Source organism: Crocodylus siamensis, chromosome 1 (genome assembly GCF_052110815.1).
Source record: "Crocodylus siamensis isolate JL-2025a chromosome 1, ASM5211081v1, whole genome shotgun sequence".
NCBI classification, from domain to species: domain Eukaryota; kingdom Metazoa; phylum Chordata; order Crocodylia; family Crocodylidae; genus Crocodylus; species Crocodylus siamensis.
Window position 1 is genome coordinate 269580238 of NC_143395.1, and position 20570 is coordinate 269600807.

At 41.5% G+C, this 20570-nt stretch overlaps 1 protein-coding gene across 3 annotated transcripts in view; it reads left to right on the forward strand.

Annotated features, from left to right (window-relative positions):
• PCYT1B (phosphate cytidylyltransferase 1B, choline) overlaps positions 1-20570 on the forward strand; it is a 65207-nt gene that overhangs the window by 27326 nt on the left and 17311 nt on the right. For all 3 annotated transcript variants that reach the window (XM_090062019.1, XM_090062038.1, XM_090062027.1), the window contains exons 2-5: positions 8932-9031; positions 11016-11132; positions 13866-14017; positions 14913-14991. In XM_090062019.1, the coding sequence (XP_089918145.1) occupies positions 8932-9031; positions 11016-11132; positions 13866-14017; positions 14913-14991 (448 nt within the window). The remainder of the gene's footprint in view (positions 1-8931; positions 9032-11015; positions 11133-13865; positions 14018-14912; positions 14992-20570) is intronic.

The window sequence follows — 20570 nt, forward strand, 5'->3', positions numbered from 1 at the left end:
ACTGTTACAACTCAGGTGGCTTTGGTAGATGTGCCCCTCCTCAGCTAAGGCTGAATTTGATCCTCTTGCTGTATGGTTACACATTATGCACATGTTAGTGTACAAGCAAAAAAAGAAGCAAGCTTTTGCAATCAAGAACTTCAGGTTGACATTATCTGCAGGATACTTTACCCTATATCCCATGAAGGCACAGACAGAATGCCCTTAAAGGACTGGAGAAATTAGCCTCATATTTCACCATCACAAAGCATTGCATACTTCTTCTGAATCCTGAGATGTCTGACTGACTGGTTAAGCTCCAGTGAAAAGTACTGAGTTGGTTTAACTGATGAAACAATGTCTTGCTTTCAGATTGTTCTTTTATGGCAGTGGTTCTCAACCTTTCTTTTCTCTAGCCACCTCTCAGAAAATGCCAGCTCTTAGCTTTCACTCACTTTCTGACTACAATAAATACTAGAGCCATCCTGTGGCAAAAAAATTCAGAAAGACCACAACAGCTCAGAATGTTTTTGACCCTACAGATTTTTATTTGAAATCTCTGGGTTTGTCTTGTGAATCATATGTAGGTGTTTGCACATCTAACATATGTAGGTGCTTGCACATCTAACAGTGCTAATATTGCATAGCACTCTATGGCCCGTGGATGCAGAACCAGTGTTTTATGGTATAGTCGTTGTGGATTAACTCCTATGACATTCTTTTCCCACTATGGCAATGAAGCAGTACCATGTGTGCAAACTGCCAGGATTAATGGCTTTTTCCATCTTGTATATTTGATAAGTTAGGTTGTTTGCTTGTTTACTTATTTGATTTATATCAATTTATATATTCAATTTTATCATCTGAGCTTTGTTTCCATGGGGCCCATTCTACCTCTAGTTCCATCTTACTTTTGAAAGATATGTTTTTAGTCAAGGTGAAGTTATGGCATTGATAAACTATTTCATGAAATATAATTGCCGGCATTAAGCATCAGCTTAGATTGGAGTCACTTCTAGTTTTAAAATCTATTAACTTCTCTTTCTCTTTCATAAACATCCTCTCTAGATATTCTTAGGAGATATTTGGAGGGGGAAAGGGGGGGTGGGGGGGAAAGCAAACCATTTCTGCTTCTAAATGATTCAGATTTATCTTGGCATTATTCTCATATTCTCTTTCTCTTCCTTCCTCTCTCTGTCATATGCATGCGTGCACACACACACACACACAATATACCCCATAATCAAAAGCTACATCTATTTTTCAAAGAAGAATATAATTTTCAATCATTATTTCAAAGTATTGCATAAGAATAATTCCAGACTCCAAAAAAGAAAGAAAATCAAAAATCAGATGTCTATCCTCAGGAGTTTTACAAAGGCATTTATAGAAATATTTCTTCCTGCCTTGTTGTTGTGTAGAAGTCCCCACAAAAAAACCCAGACCTTCTGTGGAACAAACGGTACACAAAATGCTTATAAAAAATATCAAGTAAACTTGTAGAGGAGGAAGGTGGGAGCAGGGAACATTCCTGTCTTTTACAACTGTAGAAATCGTATGGGCTTGAATCATTAACACAATATAAAGTATACTTAAACATTTTTTAAGTTGACAGTGTCCCTTTAATAACATTTGTAGTAATCAATAGGCCAAATTCCTCCTTGTGGAGCTGTTCTGTTTTCTCTGGCTTAATGAGCTTATTCAAAGTAATTGCGGAAATTGCAGCAGACTCATTGCAATCTGAGATAAACCCTCCTAGAAAATTTGCCTGGCAAGAGAAGTGAAACTGGATGTCTAGCTCCATTTGCTAAGAAGAAGGAGCACGGGCTTTATTTCTGGCAAGTGTTCTTTGGGGATATTTCTTCCTGCCTGGAGAAGTTCCTATTTCTTGTTTCAGCATAGAATCAGAGGACGTGAACTGACATACTTCATATACTTCCCCTTTTGTTTATTTATTTAAATATAGTTAGTCCCAGCATTTTTATGGCCTATTGCCTCCAGTCACCTCCATTTGTTTCTGTCCTTGCCCATGGCAAATCAACTAGGGTTCAGTGAAACCAAGCACAAAAAAATAAAGTGGAAGACGAATGAGCTAGCACTAGCAAACCAGATTATATACTGCTATTGTTCCACTACATGCTTCAGACATCAAAACTGCACCAAGAATAGAACTTAGACTCATAGGGCATTTATATGTGCTCCAGGAGTGTGTGTGTGTCGGGGGGGGCGGGGCAGGGGTGCTTTAATTAGAGCGGCTCTGAGAGCTGCTCTAATTAAAGCGCCTGGAGCATCTCATGTATCAGAGCCTCCACATTTAAAAATGGTGGTGGGGGTGCTTTACCTAAAGCTCATTCAACAAGCTTTAGGTAAAGCATCCCCTCCACCATTTTTAAGAGCAGCGAGGTTGATACATGAGACGCTGGAGGCTGCTGAAGCATGGTAATTATCATGCTCCAGCACACTCAATTAATTGGGCCCATAGAATCATAGAAAATTAGAGTTGGAAGGGACCTGAAGAGGACATCTAATCCAACCCTCTGCTCAAAGCAGGACTGTCTCCAACTATATCAGCTGAGCCAAGGCTTTGTCTAGCTGAGTCTTAAAAAAGTCCAAGGTGGAATCTCAATCCTCTGATTCTAAGTAGAAAATCAGGGAGACTTCTAAATACCTACATGACTTCTGAAAATGTGATTTAACAACTTAGGCCTTGTTGTTCTGAGTAGGACAGCACCTAACACCTTAAAAAGTATTTATTAATGGAGTTAGGAAGAGAAACACCCTTACCCAGTCACAAAACATGAACACCTGGTGAATATTCAAAGATAAATATGATAAGAATAATTGTCTTGTCTTCCATACTCTGTTTTCTTGTCCTGCCCAAAATATTTTCCTTAGTACTTTGTTTACTAACACTTTCAGCCATTTGCCTTTATTGGTGTCCAGGATACATACTCATGTAAAAAGACAGGTTGAATAATTTTACACTGAATTTCAATTTTAAGGTTTCTTGCGATTTTTCTTAATGCCATTGATTCTGCTTTTAAAAATATAAAGAGACAGCTAAAAACAACATTTTATCTTCTCCTTTTATGCATAAGCAATGTAGCCATATCTGACTTTGTTTCATAAGGGGTGCATCTATACGAGATGTTTACTGTGGAGATGCCTAATTAGCTCCAAAGTAAACATCTCGGTGTCTGCACGTGCAGTGCTATTAGGACAGAATAAATGAATTAACTATGCAATAGGTTAGAACTTGTAAATACAAGTTCTATCTTGTAGGGAGTTTTTACTCCACAGCAACACGTGTAGATACTAACGGAGTTGGCTGGGATGCAAGGGTCCTGCTACATGTGGGCTGCCTGCTGGCTAACTGCACATTGAAGCAATCTTGCACCCCAGCCAGCCCCACCACAGTACATTGGCCAGGTCAGAGCAGCCCTTGGCTGGCAAGCCAACACCTTGGGCCTCCTGCCAGCTGGGACTTCACACCAACTCAGTGTGCTGTGGTTCTGGGCACGTGTTCAAATGTGGTGCCCAGAACCAATAAACTCCGATGCAATATGCACCAGAGTTTATTGCTGTGTATTAATAGATGTGTAGACATGCCCAAGATGTATTTGCTTGGTTCAGCTGAGTGAGCCCAGTTTGTGCCAGAGTTATTGCCTCTGGGCACAGCATTTACACGTGTGCCCAGCACTGCAGCACATTGAACCAGGGTGGTGCAAGGAGCCCAAGGCGGTCAGCCTGCTAGCTCAGAACTACTCCACCCCAGCTCAACATGCTGCAGAAGGGTGGCTGGGGCATGAGGGTGCTATGATGCAAGGTTAGCTAGCAGGCAGGCCCCAGTTTGTAGGTGGGGAGGACTGTGGGCAAGGACCAGGGAGGACCAAAGGTCAGGGGGTAGGAGGGCGGGAGTTCTGGTCCCAAAATGGTGTCCAGGGGGTGGGACACCTGTCAAGGGGTGGGGCTACCCTTGTGGCCCTTGACAGCTTGCCAAAACTCAGTAAGTGGCCCTCCACCTGAAATTACTAACCACCCCTGAGCTAATTAGTCAACTCCACAGTAAAGCACATATGTAGATGCCCCCAGTTTTTCCTACACTAGATCCAATTTCACATCCATAGCTACTGATAGAAAACCTCATTATATTATGTTGGTTTCTAAATACACTACATCATATATATAAGATTGGTACACACCCATACACACACATACAGTTACACACATATACCAATTAAGTATGTTCCTCTTTGACAGGATATTCTTGATTTTCATCTATTGTTCCTAGTTGCTAGAGTTCACCTAATAAGAAAAGCATTGCCAACATCTTTTCCTAAGCCATTTGTTGTAAAGTAGGCATTACTGATGGGCAGGGATCCTAGTTTTCTGTGGGGAAAAAAGCAAAAGACTTCTGTTTAGAAAACACAAAAATCTGTATTTTTCCATGACCTATGGAAAGCATGGTGGTGTCCCACAGCAAGTGGCACCATTTCTGCTCTCTTTCTTTTTTTCCTGCAGTTTTTACCTCTCAGTCAATCAGCACTGTTCCCCAACCTCCGTCACCTAACCCTACTGCTGATTGGCCAAGAGGCCAAACCGTGGGAAAAATAGAACAGAAATGGCACTGCTCACCATAGGACACTGTTGTGCTTTCTGTAGGTCATGGGAAAATGTGGATTCCACAGTTTTTTCTGTGGCAAAGAGAAAATTAGGGTCCCTGCTGCTGAGTGATTACAAGAACTGGACTGATAAGAAGTTAATACAAGCTTGTCTTGACTTCAGCAAGAACCAAGAGCTTTTCAATACTGCAGAAGAGTTTAAATGTGGGGTAGGGAGGGGCAGGAAGTCTCTTGCTGCAAGTAAGGCCTATTTTCTTCAAATAATCTCCTGGGAAACAGCTTCCATCTAGCTAGGATCTGATTACCCGTTGCAGGCCTCAGACCATAGCCATTACTGTTTTAACATCCTTGCCTTCTCCTTTATCCCAGCATGAGCCAGGCTGTATGGGATGTTGTCTAACTTGATCTTGCTTGGAGATAAAAAGACAGTTTAGCACTCAACAATCATAAAGACAGAGGCAGAAAGATGGTATTTAGAAAATAAAGAAAAGAGCCCATGATGTATGATCATGTGTAATGTTGTGCACTGTGCTATGTGGGTGGCCAGCTTGAGCAGGATTCCCTTCTGTGGAACCTGAACAGAAGTTTAATTTTGCCATATTCTGTTTATTTTGAATAGTGTCATTGTATTGAACTTGTATTCAGCAGTGTGAAGTGATATGGCCACAAATACATTCCAATACCATGTCAGAGATTTAAAAAAAAGGATATGTATGTAATGGATGACAGCCTTTTGAAAGAACTATCAATAGTGAATTTAAATCAGGATAAGTGAAAAACTAATCCCAACATTTACTTTAGACTTTCACTGTCTCAGTGGAAACTATTCTCTCAGTTTGAGAAACAAAAGGCTCCATGGTTAAGTAAAAGAAGAGTCTCTCAGTTATTATGAATTGTCATTAGAAGGAAGTAGTTTACAAGAGTAAGCAAGAAGCAGACATCAAACTGAGACTGTACTACCAATTTTAGGTAGAAGTAAGAAAAGATTTTGCTAAGAGGAGACACTGAAGGTTTGTGTCCAGTGGAAAGTTAGTGCAGTGTAACCCAAGATATGAGTTTACATCCAGGAGTTACTTCACACTAACTCCACATGTAAAAATATTTTGTCCACACTTCCAATGCATATTGGACCTCAGCATTCAAAGGTCCTCTCGCACCAGTGTATCTACATTGAACTAGCTCCCTCATTTAAACTAGCCTATAGCACCAGAAACCAATGCAATGCAATTTAGGTGCCCAACTACCTTTGGGGATCTAGGTTCAAATGATATAGCAACAATCAGAAAAGATACGACCACTGAACAAAAAAGCAAACACCTAAATATATAACACCTATTCATAAAGAGAAAGGAATATTTTGCACTGGCTAGCAAGAACTCAGATGACAAATAGGACAATAGAAAGAGCAATACAGCAACACCGAGAGCAGTGAATCCTTAATAGGATTCACAAAGTTCCTGCCAAAGAGCAGTACAGAGTTGATGCAAGGTCATGAAATCCCATGTAATTTATAGCAAAAGCTAATCAGAGATATACGTGTTTTTCTCAAAGAAAAATTATTATTATGGATTTGTTTATTCTTTGAAGCCCTGGAGATGTTAGGCTAGCAGGGAAACACAGAATTTTCCAAAACAAGTCACAAGGTGCATAGCCTGCTATATTAGTGGTTCTGATTGTTGGGTGGGTGAAATAGGCTCAAATAGTTATTCACCTCATTTCCCTCATCCTTTATCTTTATTGGACTATAAGGGCACCTTATAGTCGAACGAACTTTAGTTCAAATGCCCCTGCTGCCATTTTGAAGCACAGGACACTAAATATATGAGACACTGTGGGACCTTTAATTAAAGCACCTCTTCCCCCAACCCCCGCACCCCCGAGCATGTGTAAAGATGCCCTAAGAGTGTAAATTCTTCAGGACAGGAGTTATCCTCTACAGCACCTGTAGCATAACTGTAGGGTGTGAGGGACAAAAGTGGTACCAGTCCTGGGTGCTGTTTTAGAGGGGAGAGCAGAAGGGCAGCCCCTGAGATGTCTGTGCCACAGCAGTAAGCCCATGTAAGGAGAGCCCACACTGCAGTTGAAACAGCAGCCCAAATGCAACAAGTTGGAACAGCAAAGTTGGAACAGCAGCCCAAATGCAACAAGGTAGGAGTCTCCAGTGCTCAGTATCCTTTTCCCCAACCAATGGTGCCAAAATTCCTAGTTACACCTCTGGGGCTCATAACAGTTTCGCTCTGGTCTCAGCTGGAACTTTTAAGAACTACTAAATACAAGTAGTAGTAGTAGTGAAAGGAAACCCCCTGAATAGGCCATACTTTCACTGGACTCTCCTAATTCATCCCAGTCCTTATTTAGCATGCCTTTTAAAAATTAAACGTTAGGGCCTCTTTTCTGATGAAAAAATTAGCACAAGTTGTATGTTTCTAATTATTGCCTGGGCATGAAACTGGTATTCAGTGGGACCATCTACGTGTGCTGTTAATGCTCCGAAATCTTACTGCACAGTAAAATACTGCGTAGTAAGCTTTCCCTGGGAGCACATCTACACGTGCCCCTGTTGGGAGCAAATTTGTTCCTGATGGGAGCACTTCAGTGCAGGGCTACTCCTGCCCTGCTCTGCTCCCCTACAGCAGCCAGAGGGAGCTCTAGGCTCTCCTGGGCACTAGGCCCCAGCTGACAGGGGCCACTGAGGTCAGGCCTGGGCTCCAGGGGGGTGGAGGAGGTGTCCCACCTCCCAGGCAGCTGCCTCCCAGCCTGGCACCCCTGCTCCAGGCAGCTGCTTGCTGCCAGACTCCCACTCCAAGATCTCCGGTCCCAGCCCCCACTCCGATCAGCCAATCAGAGCAGGGGCTGGGAAGCAGGCAGCTCAGTTGAGGCCAATTCAGGAGGTTTCCTTTCACTACTACTACTTGTATTTAGTAGTTCTTAAAAGTTCCAGCTGAGATCAGAGCGACACCGTTATGTGCCCCAGAGGTGTAACTAGGAATCACACCTCCCCTTGGGGGAGGGAATTGTTTTCCCAGCCCTGCTGCCTGGGCTGACCAGGAGCAATTTGCTTCTGGTCAGCTATGTACATGTGCACTACTGTGCAGTAGCTACTGTGCAATAAATCTACCTGTATTTACAGGTAGTAGCCAACCATGAAGTAGACTAATTTACTGTGCAGTAAATGCTGCACGCATGCAGGCAGTGGTGCTTTACTGTGTATCAAATTAGTCTACTGCACAGTAAAACATCTCATGTAGATGTGCCCAGTATACCACACTCAAAAGCAAGTCAGGTGGTGGTCAAGCCATGGTCTTCTGAAATACCTGTGTCTATTCCATTTTTCAATTATCGCTAATATAGGTCATTTTAGTGTTTTCTTGGTTATTTGTGACAGTAATCTAAGTTGAATTCTCCTAGAGCCCCTCTAGATGTTGAATAAAGGCATGATAGAATCTGAAGCGTGATCCATACAATCACACCTCCTGCCATGCCAAATGTGCATGGCAGGAGGTGTAATTGTGGGGTCCAGCATCAGATCTAATCACAAACTGTCACCATCATGGGCTCCCCCTGCACCAGCAAATAACAAGCGCCTGCTGTTGTGGGTCTCCCACCTGACAGGGCTCCCAGCCATAGGACCATACATTGCTACACATGCAAATTAAATCTGGATAGAAACCAGCTATAAAATTATTATACATTTCCCAGTTCTAACTTTATATCTGGATGGACCTTTTTATGGCATGATAGTTAATTTGCACATGTAGCCGATCTAAATTGGTTAACTGCATAATAACCAGTTAATTCCATAATACATGTAATGTGTGGAGGGCACCCTATTTTCACATATTCCCACTAGATCAAAACAAAAATCAGATGTTTTGTCTGAGAAATGCAGGCAGGATGCAGGCAGGCTACAGATTCTGGGATTCCTAGTGTACTAGCCAGTGAAAAAGAAAGCCAGTTCAAGAACTAAGCTACTTACACTCTGGGCATGTAGCCAGACAGAGGTGGGTTCAGTCTTCACATACATTGCTGATTTGCCTGCAGCCACCTCCAAAACGTTAGAGCTTTTTAACAAGATGAAGAATTAGCTTGCATGACTGTCTTTTAAAAACATCTTACTCTTCTCAACTCTAATTACAGCTCTGTATCAATTCTATGAATTTATGAATGACTTATAAAACACCCAGAAGGGGAAACAAGCCTGGATGATGTGCAATGAGAGGGTGCTGACATAGAAGGAAGAATTCTGTTTTGACTTTCCATTAAAAGAACAAACTGGATATTTGCTCATCTCATTTCCATTGTTTTCCCCCTTCTCTGCTTCTCCCTCCAGACTCTGACTGCACCTGCTCCATTTGCAGATGAAACAAGCTGTCAGTGCCAAGCTCCACATGAGAAGCTAACCATCGCTCAAGCTCGCCTGGGAACGCCAGGTCAGTCTTGATTAATAAGCTATCTTTGCTGAGATCCACTTGAACAGGACCCAAGGGCAGACAGCTTTCCGTTATAAAAGGATTTCCCTCTTTTCTTGCAACTTTCGCTTGGAAAAAAAAGGAAAGATTGTGCCTGATTGTGGATGAGGGAAACATAACAAGAAAAGATATTCACCTTTTGTTGGTGAAACACATGGGGAAAAACACTTTCAGGTGAATGTTTTAAGCATCTGTTCATGGTCAGGTTACTTTTTAAATGAATGCTGTTGGGCCACGATAGTCAGACATTGGCAATATCAACACCCAGATCTTACCTGCATGATGCAATTGTATTTGGTTAATAGTAAAATGTATGGGTTTTGTTACACTTTTAAGTTATACTTCATAGCCTCTGCCTCACAGTTCTAGAGTATCACTTGTTACAGTACTTTAGCTCATAAACCTATCTGTGCACTCTTGTCAGAGAACATATATGAAGCATGGTTAGCATGTAGTTAGTCCCTTTTTATGTTATTTAAATTCAGGGCTTGATGTACAGCCAATCTTTAGCATCCCACAAAGTTAGTGTGATGTTTGGTGCCTAGTCCCATTTCCAGATGCTGTGGAGTATGAACTCGTTCACGCTGACTGGCACTAATAAGAGACCCTAAAGAGTCAAGCTGACATCTTCTTTATTGAAACCCTTGCTGGTTACATCACAAGTTCCCTTGCCTGTTTAAAGGACACATTGATCCAATATTTCTTGTATTCTGTCTAAAACATACATACAGGTTTTGACCATGTTGCCTATTGCCCTTTCTGTAGAAGTGATTTCCATCACTGATTAGTGGTGGTCCAGCCATGCAGCCAGGGGACTTTAGTAGTGCTCCAGAGCTGGAGGGCTTTGCTCATGCCACTGCTGGGCTGTGAGGAGAAGTGGTAGTAGTAGCAGTAGCCAGATCACAGTGCCAGCCCACCTCAGACTTGTGGTAGGTCATTCTGGCCGGCTGCCAGGAAATATCACCTACTGCTGCCCTAGATCTTGGGTCTTGTAGGTAGTTGGGAGGGTCCCAACGGAATCGCTTTACCAGAAGCCCCACATATGCTTAAAACAGCATATTTTACAAGAGGCAAGCAAGGGGATATTTTTATTGATTTATTTCTTGTTAATTTGAGCAGCGAACTGTTTTTCCCCACTTCAGGGGAGTTTCCTTTGCTCTCCCATCAGTTTCATATGAAACAGTTTTCTCTGTATTTCGCTTGAGGTGCAGGATGTGTAGCACCCTACAGCAGATACTTCTTTATGCAGCACAGCAGTGAGCCTCTGTGAAGCTCAAGGACCACGGTATTCATCTCATAGATGTGCAGGGAATGTGAATTCCTATATTAGCATAGCTGCTGGGCATGCCACTCTACAAGGCTCTTCCTGTTTTGGCTTGCAGGCCACCACTAAGACATGAGTGGTGCACAAGAAGAGAGAGATATGGGGAAAGGAGCAGGAAAAGTCAGAAAGAATGGAACTGACAGGAAGGTGACAGAGAAAATCATGAGAGGAGTGAAGAAAAAGGGAAAAGGAAAGGGATAAACAGAAGTAATCAACAGGTACATACAGCAATAAGTTGTAGAAGAAAGAAGAAAGATGTAAGGGCACAAAGATAGAAACTTAAAAAATCTGAAAATGAAGAAGTGAGGGATATAGAAATAGAAGGGAAAAAACCCAAGATATATGGCAGGACTGGGAGCAAGATAGGAGGATGACATTTTCTCCAAATGTGAATGCAGGAATAATGGAGGAGAGTAATACAGAGGAAACATATAAGAAAAAACTAGAAAAGAGGATACCGAAATAAGTAATCACCAGAAAATATAATGCTGTAAGTTCACAAACTATAATATTTCATACCAGGGGAATATATTCTCATCTGAGGTCCCAAAACAAATCAGGAGGTCTTAGGTATGACTCATATTTAAGCTGGAAGTCATTTTTGTGCTTGTTTCCCCACAGTTGACAGACCTGTCAGAGTGTATGCAGATGGAATATTTGACCTCTTCCACTCCGGCCATGCTAGAGCTCTTATGCAAGCCAAAACTCTATTCCCAAATAGCTACTTATTAGTAGGAGGTAAGATTCAGAGCTATTTACCAAACAGAGTTTTTGCCGCTGTTTTCTAGAGCAGAGGCAGAGCTGTTTCTATGCGTTCACCCCCAACTGTTTATACACTGTGACTCCAAGCACTACTTTCTCTCTCCGTGGTGTTCCATATACTGTTTTCCTTGAGCGTATCTTAAAATTGCATCAATTAAAGTTAAAAGTCACATTCTTTCCTTAGCAGCATGTGTGTTATTCACATTCTATTTAAAGGGAAAGGCCAGAATGGCTCTAAAGGCAGAATGTCTCTGAATGAGTATTTACTTTCTTTATTTATTGTGTCAATGTTGTAAAAGAGGTAGGGCTGAGGGAAGTCCACGTTCATAACAGAATTAATGATGTTAGCATTTTTTTGCAGTTCACAAAATATCTGGGAGCAGATTGTGATTTCTTTCAGATTTCATTTAAATTTATTTAGTGAACTTTGTAGAGTTTTTTCCCATGTGTAAAGTGATAGAGATATTTAAAAAGTGTTATATGTCAAAGAAGGCATGTGGTAATGCTTCTGTCTCTTTATTGGCAATTGTGCAAGGAATTTTTGGTGAATATATTAGGTGCTCTTGAATAACAGTGCCTGTGGCTTTGAAATTTACTTTTCACAAATATTTGACAGCAAAAGTCTCCTACTTGAACATTCATGAATGTGGTTATGAAGGAGCTGTGAATATGATAGAAGTGAACATGCATTCAAATACATAATCAGAAACGCAGCTTTATTATAATACCAGCTCTGCAAAAAAACAAAACAAAACAAAACAAAAAAAGCCAGGAAAATTGGAATCTTGTCCTTATACTCACTTTAGTGTTATACTTCTACGATTACAATTCAGCTGGAGCTTTCTGATGGTGCTTTTGTACAGAGGAATGGAAATCTGTTCTGTAAATGAAGGAAACACTTCACACATTGGTCTGCAATGTTTTTCCAGTTGAGCATAAAGGAAAGATAAGTGGGACTGACAGGGAAGGGATTTCAAAAATGGGAACTGCTCCTTTGAGACTTCTCTCTAAAACTAAGGGAAGTTATGGGCAACACTCACGCCCCACTGAAGTTTATGACAAATGTCCTGGTGATTTCCTTGGGATATCTCCCCAGTAATGTGCTGTCTTGACAGGTGTGTAAAGCAGGAAATTCTAGACTCCCTTAAAAATGTTGTGTTGTAACAGAGCTGGGTGTTTGTGCTTCCCTGTATCCATTCCTTCCTCCCCACTCTCAACTTATTTCTTGTTTTGGTGACAATTATTTTTTAATTCTTAATGACAAACAAGTCAGTCACAAAATATTACTTATGAATACCTAATGAATGAATGATCAGGAAGAAAGGGGTAACCAGAAAGAGTGCCTTAGTAGCTAAAGAATTTGTATCATAAACAAAGCACTATTAAAAGGAAATATATTTGTTGACAATTAAAAAGTGCTGTCTGCTAATAATCAGTGACATTTACATGGCATGTTTCTTCCAGGAGAACCAGACTCTCATGTGATTTACAGACAGTAAATAAGTATAAATACAATCCCAGAGGGGTCTTTCTACTCGCCAAGGAAAATGCATTGATCAGTGGAACATCTGTTGCCAACATATCCCAAAGCAATTATAGAGGAAAGGAAGCATCACCTGTCCATTTAGAATACAATTATGTTGATAATTAGAATTTGGCCATGTCTCTCAGAGTAACTAAGGCCTTCTATACTTGTAAAAGGTGCTTTAAAACCTTTTATGACCATAGTGGCAAACACTCTCTGTTTCATTACTCATTCAAGCAATGATACCGTCAGTAGAATAGTGCCCAAAAGGACCATACAGGAGCATCAGATCAGCTAACTCTCTAATTCAGTAAGTGTCCACCTCCTGAATCACCAACACTCTTCACTGCTCCAAAAATAGTATTCAGCATTTGTATATACTTTATACCTCCAAAAAGCTATACAAATGTTATTAATCTCCCTAATACCTCTATGATGTAGGCATTATTTCCCAGTAGCCTCCCTGCTGGGGAGGAGGGGGACAAAAGGGATGCCACGAATGAGGCACGTGAAAGCCCTGGGTGCTGACTGAGACGGGGTGCAAGAATGGCAGATACCACTGCAACCTACAGTATAAAGCTTCCTAGTTATGCTTCTGATTCTTTCCCATCATTTTAAAGGCCACACAACAGTGGCACAATCAGGATTGAAATATAGGATTTCCAAAAATCCTAAACCGTATGTTCATTCCTTCAGAGTAAGCTGTCGCAGATAATCCTATACATGGGTTTTTCTTCAGAGATTTTCAGCTTCAGTTTTCATCAAGGCCAATACCACTTGCAATTAAACTTACTAAACTTGTAGCCCAAGATGCAATGACTGCCTTTGTTTCCTGTTTAGTTTGCACTGGTTTTAAAGCAGCTTTCCAACAGGGATTTAGAGTTGAGCTGGCAAATTCAAAATCTGGCTGCCGAGTTAATGAAATTTATGAACATTTTATGATTGCAGGCACCACATTTTTCTGTTCACTTTAAAAGCATTACCCATTACTTTTGGAATGTTATGGAGCATTTCTCTCATTATGGTGCAGTACTTGCTTCTATTCCAAGGACAAGAATATGCACAGTATAACTCAATAAACAAGTTTAACCAGGAGAATTGAAAAAAAAAACTAGTAACTGTCAGATGTAATCATTTTGCAAAATCTGTGTAACCACATTTTGTTGACTGTTTACCATTATCAGTTTGCAGCGATGATCTAACCCACAAATTTAAAGGCTTCACTGTAATGAATGAAACAGAACGGTATGAGGCCCTCAGGCACTGTCGCTATGTAGATGAAGTCATCAGAGATGCTCCATGGACACTCACACCAGAGTTCTTGGAAAAACACAAGGTACTTTTCTTCCTTTCGCTTGCTAAAACTGCTAGAAGGAAAATGACACGACATTCAATTAACTGGAAAAAATTCATTCATTCAACTTCAGGCTCAGAAATCATAAGGCATCGTCTGCCCATTACTATGTCAGAAAATGTTCTGCTTATATATTTTTAAACCTAAAAAACTGGTAAAAAGTTGGCGGGGGGATAACTATTTAGTTATCTAATAAAAGAGATCACATTTACCCCCAAAAAATCTTGTCTGCCAATATAGACTTGCACTCCTTAGAAAACCTTTGGTGTAATCTGGCTGATTTACAAAGGAGGAAAATCAAGTAGCATGGAGTCACTAAAAAACCATTTGCAACCACAAATTGCAGGTGAAGAATGGGAGAATGGACTAATCTACTATGTAATAACTAGTGTTTTACTCCTGCTCCTATAAGATCAAGGGGTGATTTCCCATTGTCAATAGGTCTGTAATCGAGCAGATATACATACATGAGCCACTGCCATCTAATGCATAAAAATTTTGACTGTTCAAATGGATGACTGTTTTTACATTTTACTGACTAATCCGTGGTACATATAAATCCCATGCAACTACAGCTGACTGGAATTTACATTAGCTCAAGAGCAGTGGCCATAAACATTTAACAGTTAAGTGCTAGATAGGCACACATTCACATGAAACACCAGGAAGCTGGAACTAGAAACCTTCTTCCTTTATTTTACAAATCAGTTGTTTGCCACTAGCGTTAAAAAAAATCTTCCTTAGGCGAGGCGGCTTCTCTGCGTGTAAAGAACAACATCACACACAAAAAGCTAGAGCGCTTAGAAGCCCAAATGTCCTGTGTTCTGTATTAATTGTTAGCTACACCTGATTGTCTCTTCCCCTCTGTCACTTGCAGATTGATTTTGTAGCCCATGATGACATTCCATACTCCTCCGCTGGTTCGGATGATGTGTACAAGCACATAAAGGAGGCAGGTGAGGGCAATGTTACTTTTAAAATTCTGCTGTTTCAGCCTTTATTTTCAGAACCATCTAAGTATGCAACTGCCTTGTAACTGCAACTGCAGGAAGAAGAAAAAAATAAATGCACATTCCTTCATGACCTATGAGTAGGTAAGTGTTGCTGACTTCAACAGAAAGGTGTCTCCCTGAAACTGCAAGTGATGACCTTGGCTGTTAAAAAAATTGATTCCCATTGTAACAGCGAGGAAGCCATTCAGCTGATCGCAAAACATTTCCTGCCTGGGTTATTACAGTACTTTTTAGTGCTTCAAAAGCAGCACTGGAATGCTGAAAAAGGAATCACTTCTCCATGTACTAATAGTAACAGATCCAGTATTCAGTCACCCTCTGATCCTGAGCTAAGGAACAGTTGTCTTGTGATCTCCAGCAAATCAACAAATGTGGGTGCAAAAGAAACAACAAAAAATAATTAAAAGGAGTGATGCAGAAACCCGCCTGGAACTTGGATAGAAGAGAAAAGATGTCAAGAGAGAAGAGTTAGAAGGGGATGCTAGGAAATCAGCCTGCATGCACAAGGCTAGAACACTGGCTGAAGAGGTAGCACCTGTTTAAATCATTTTCTTTATAGACAGCCAACTTACTTTTAAAACTATGGGTCCTCTAATGTTATCCTCCAGCAGTCAGTTTAATGAAAAATGCAGCAAGGAAGAGAGAGTGATTAACAGTCAAACAAACAGCACCTAAAAACAGAGCAAACAGGCAGCATTAAGGGACTCAACCCCTAAGAATGCCTGATTTTCAAACTCCCTTTCCCCTTCTTTCCCCCAGATAAGAAGAAATGAATTTGTACAGAGACATGACCAGTAAAAATAATGATGAGAAAATGAAGGGAAAGCTTTGTTTACTGCCTTAGTTAGGCATGGGGGCAGATATCAGATATGAGTGATCAGCCCTAAATACTACCAGTTAATAAGTGTTTGAGTACTGTGATTTCAGACAGAGTGTGACTGTAGAGAGATTCAGTTTACTATATATACAAAACCTTAAATCAGAAGGAGGAATCAATACAGAGCTGAGAATATGGAGAATATCTGTGTGCAACTTCGGAAGCATAAAATATTGCTTAATTCAAGACAAGAGTATCACATGGGATTTGTAATTCCATCTTAGTGGATGATCTCACTGAAGAAAAGTGCTTCCAAATAGCAAAAGCAAATAAACTATCCAGGGAGAGGATCAATACCCACAAATATAGAACAAGTATGTAGGATCATGTTGAACTAACTCAGGAAAAATGACAGAGATAGAGCATCCAAGAATGCAAATATCCATGGTCCAGCAAATATACTGTGAGAATGAAAATATACAGGAGAATTAAAATCCCCAACCTATAAAACAGAGATGTCAAACTCATCCTATACCTCAGTCTGGATTCGGACCATAGGGCTTCCTCATAGGCTGGATTTGCAAGGAAAGTGGCAGCTACAGTGGAGGCAGCAATGGTGGCAAAGGGCCCACAAACTGTGGTGGCAGCAGCAGCAAAGAAAGCATCAACTGCAGCTGAGCCAGCAGCTACTTGCCAGGATGGAGGCACCACAAGCAGTGGTGGTGGCAGGTCACACAGTTGTGTTATTGGCATAGCCCTCCCTTGCCCAGTTGCCACTGGTGCCCATGTCTTGTGGGGTCCAGGGTTCCACAGTGGCCCTCAGTTTTGCTGGCCACACTCCCAAGTCACTTGGCCTGCCGATAGCCTAGCTGAGCAGATGGAGCAGCTCTGCGAGCCAGATTCAGTCCCTGATTCCCTTGTTGTAGACAATGTGAAGGAAGTGCAGAAGAGAGAACAACTTCATGTCCAAATGCTGCAACTGCCCCAGGAAAGTAGTGACTGCCAAAGGGATTTCCAATGAAGAGGAGATTGCAGAATGTCTCCAAAGACTCTCAATATATGTACCCTTCCAGAAAAAGGCTGCTAGCCATTCTACTGCCATACTTGCAGTTTTGCTATTAGATGCAACACGTTCCCAGCAATAGCAATATCAGAGAAATAAGACATATAATAAAATAAATTGATGAAGATGTATAATAAAACCAATCTGAGGCCAAATTGTTATTGGATGATAAAAATAAACCCTGAAAAAAGAGGTGTTATTGCCTGGAGTTTTTAGTAATCGATTTACATGAGTGTTGTAGGGCTGTTCAGAAAGGCAGAACTAACCATCAGTTTGATCATGGCAAAACAACAGATTATCCTCAGTGCAAGAGAGAAGGGAGAACAGTCTGGTAGTCTAAGAAAAGGTAAGTTTTATTTAAAGAGAGGCATCCCTTAGCAGCAAGCTGAAGAAGCTGATGATCCCTACCTGCTTTGGTCATCTTGGCACCTGGTATTCTTTGCTACACAAGTTCCATGAGACTTGGTGGAACTAGTAAAGGAGGAACTGGCAAGCCTGCAAGAAAAAACAATGTCCATATTGCCATACGGCAACCTGTTCACCATTAATAATGTGGTGAAATAAACTTCATATAAAACTGATGAGCACCTAGTGCACCACTATGGTACCTCAGAAAGAGGCTTAGAAACAGCACTGCTGCAAGGCCAGCGGACACTGATAGAGAATGTGCTCAGCTGCAGGCTGTGCTATTGGAATAAAACAATACCATCAGTTCACCTTTGGTAAAAGACCTGTTCACTTTTGACAATAGGCATATTGTGGTCACTCCTGTTTCTGGGAGGTAGACTGTTTGAAGAACGCCTAGACAAGAAATCTGATCCAGAAAGTGAAGGAAGTCTTTTTCAAGACTTGGTAAACCTTGACACACTTTTCTCAGAAAACAAGCCATTATGTACTGTTGCAGAGTTCAGACTACTCAGGACCAAATGGGAATCTGAACACAAGATACCTTCCCTGGATGAGCACAAGGTAACAGCAAAGCAGAGCCAGCAATGAAGACAGATAAGAGACTGATGGAAAAGACAAAACAGATGGGAAGGGAATGCTAATTGGTAATGTTAAACTATTGCAAGGTAGTTTTCCAAGAACTGGACCTTTTAAATTCAGGGCACCTCTCCATACATTTTTGGAATTCAGCAGCACCTCGGCTGAGAACCGTTGTTGTGTTGCCTCAGTTTCCTCAGTGGTTTTCAACTAGAGCTAGCATCACCATCACCACAGCCAAGTCCAACTGTCCCATTCACCCTGTGTGCAGCCAGATAAGCCTAAAGCAGGCAGGAGCGCCTACTTCTGCCACAGTCCTTCCCAGTCTGCGCTCTTCCCTCCCTCCCCCCACCTCCAAAAACGAGGTGCACAAGACAGCTCCATCTGCCCCAGATTCCTCTGTTTCCAGGATGAGCAAGAAGAGTTGGTCTGGGAAGGGCTGTGGCAGGACCAGGTGCTTCTGCTGGTTTTAGGGTTATCAGATAACCCTAAGGCAGGCATGGGCCTGCACTCCTGCCACAGCCCTTCCCAAGCTGACTGTGTATGAGGCACACGGGGCAGTTTTGCCCAGCTGATGCTCTGGCAGCCCTGCACCATGGAATAGCTCACAAGGGTCTTGTGACACCTCAGTTGAGAGCCATTAGACTAGACAGTAGCTCAGGGCAGGGTCATGGGGACCAGAGAACACTGCTGTCCGTGGAGGGCTGTTCACTGCAGCTCAGCAGCTGGACAGTGTACGAGAATATCAACTTGAGCAGGCAGCCTGCTACAACAGAGCCAAAGCTTTGAGGCAACATGCACAGAGCGAGTCTGACTCTTACCAGCAAACTTCCACACAAGACAATAACCAAAGGCAACAGTCCAAGCCACAGTGGGCCCCATTTCATATGAGACAACGACAGACTCAGGACAGTAGTGGAGACAAAACCAAAGACAACCATGGAATAGTTACAGACAAATGCTACTTGCAAACAAACAGGGCCCTGGCTAGAAACCAGGAAGGTATAGAAAGAATATCAGCCTTTAGCTATACGAGCTATTTGAGCAATCAGATGACCAACAGTATATCATCCAATGGACTGAAGACAGAACAGGTATGCAAACAAATGCTCCACGATTGGCAACACCAAAACCAAGATGTGACAGATTGGATGAAAGAGCCAAATCATTTAAAGAGTCCTGATACCTGAAAGGCTACAGTGGGCTGGCATTAAAGACATGTCCCTATAGCAAGCTGAACATTAATAACCTCTGTTGCTGGCAAATCTTCAAATGCTGGCATCAGCACAACAAAAAGAATTGAAAAGAAGATGTAGCAATCTGCACGGAGCATAGAGGAAACAGGACAGGTTACAGTGAGGAGAGAGTTTGACTGAGGCACCAGGAAGTCAGTCAGGCTATATATGGCTGGAATCCTAGCACATCTGTAAATAGTTCTGTTAATAAAAATTGGTGTTATCAATCAGCATCCAGTACGCAAAACAAACTAAATTAAAAAAACACAGAGAGGTTAATGAAAATGAAGCTAAATCAGTATTAGGTTTATTTTCTAGAACAGTTTTCTTAGCTCCTATCTGTGGTTAAATCCTCCTTCTTAGAGATGTGTTTAAATGCTTCCTAAAATAGGTTCCTAAGCAACTGCTGCAATCCCTTAAAGCATGATAGGGTAAACTTCTGTAATCATGATTAAAATGATCTAATTTTAGCAGAGTATTAATTAGAATTTGGAAAAAAGGCACATTCACCCTAAAAACACAGGAGGCTGCTAAATATCTTGATGCCCTTCCTGAAACGTCCTCATCCTGTGAAACTGGGTTAACAAGCCATGAAGGAAGGCAGGGATGCTGTGTAGATAAATTTTGTACAACCGTTTTTAGTACCATTATTTCAATATAATTTGTTCTTTACTATTCCCACCCTCACAACTTCATATCATTGGCAATTTCATATTGCAGTTACATATTTGTTGTGACACCTATCCTGTGCCTCAATGGTAAGAGCCAGTTTGTAGGTTATTCAATCAAAGCATACTAGCACTCACTGGTATAGCTGTCTCTGCTTTTTTGTGGTAGGCAGTACAAGTGAGCTAGACTTAGTGGCAAATAATAAAAGTCAGAAATGTTTTTGAGGAAATAGGCCAGTAATAAAGATATGTTGACAACTTCATCTCTGTCACCTTGTGAGACAGCACAAGGAAACAGCACCTGCTGCGCATTTCCCATGTAATGTAATACAGAATCTCTGATGCTTCAGCTACTTTAAGGCAGGGGTGGGTAAAACGCGGTCCATGGGTCAGATGCGGCCCACCGGCCCATTCTATCCAGCCCATAGGACCCCTAAAAAATTTGGAAAATTAATATTTTTCTGCCCCTAGCTGCCTGTCATGCAGCCCTCAATGGCTTGCCAAAACTCAGTAAGCGGCCCTTCGCCCGAAATAATTGCCCATCCCTGCTTTAAGGCATGAAAACAACCATATATAACAGTTGTCCTTCAATAAGATCTGAAATCTAAAAATCTTATAGACAATGCAAGCTGCTTGGCTTGTTTAGCTTAGCAAAAACGTGGTTGAAATGGAGTACGATTGCTTTCTATAAATACATTAGGGTAGGGGTTAGGAACAAACACAGGGGAGGGAGAAGAGCTATGTAAGCTAAAGAG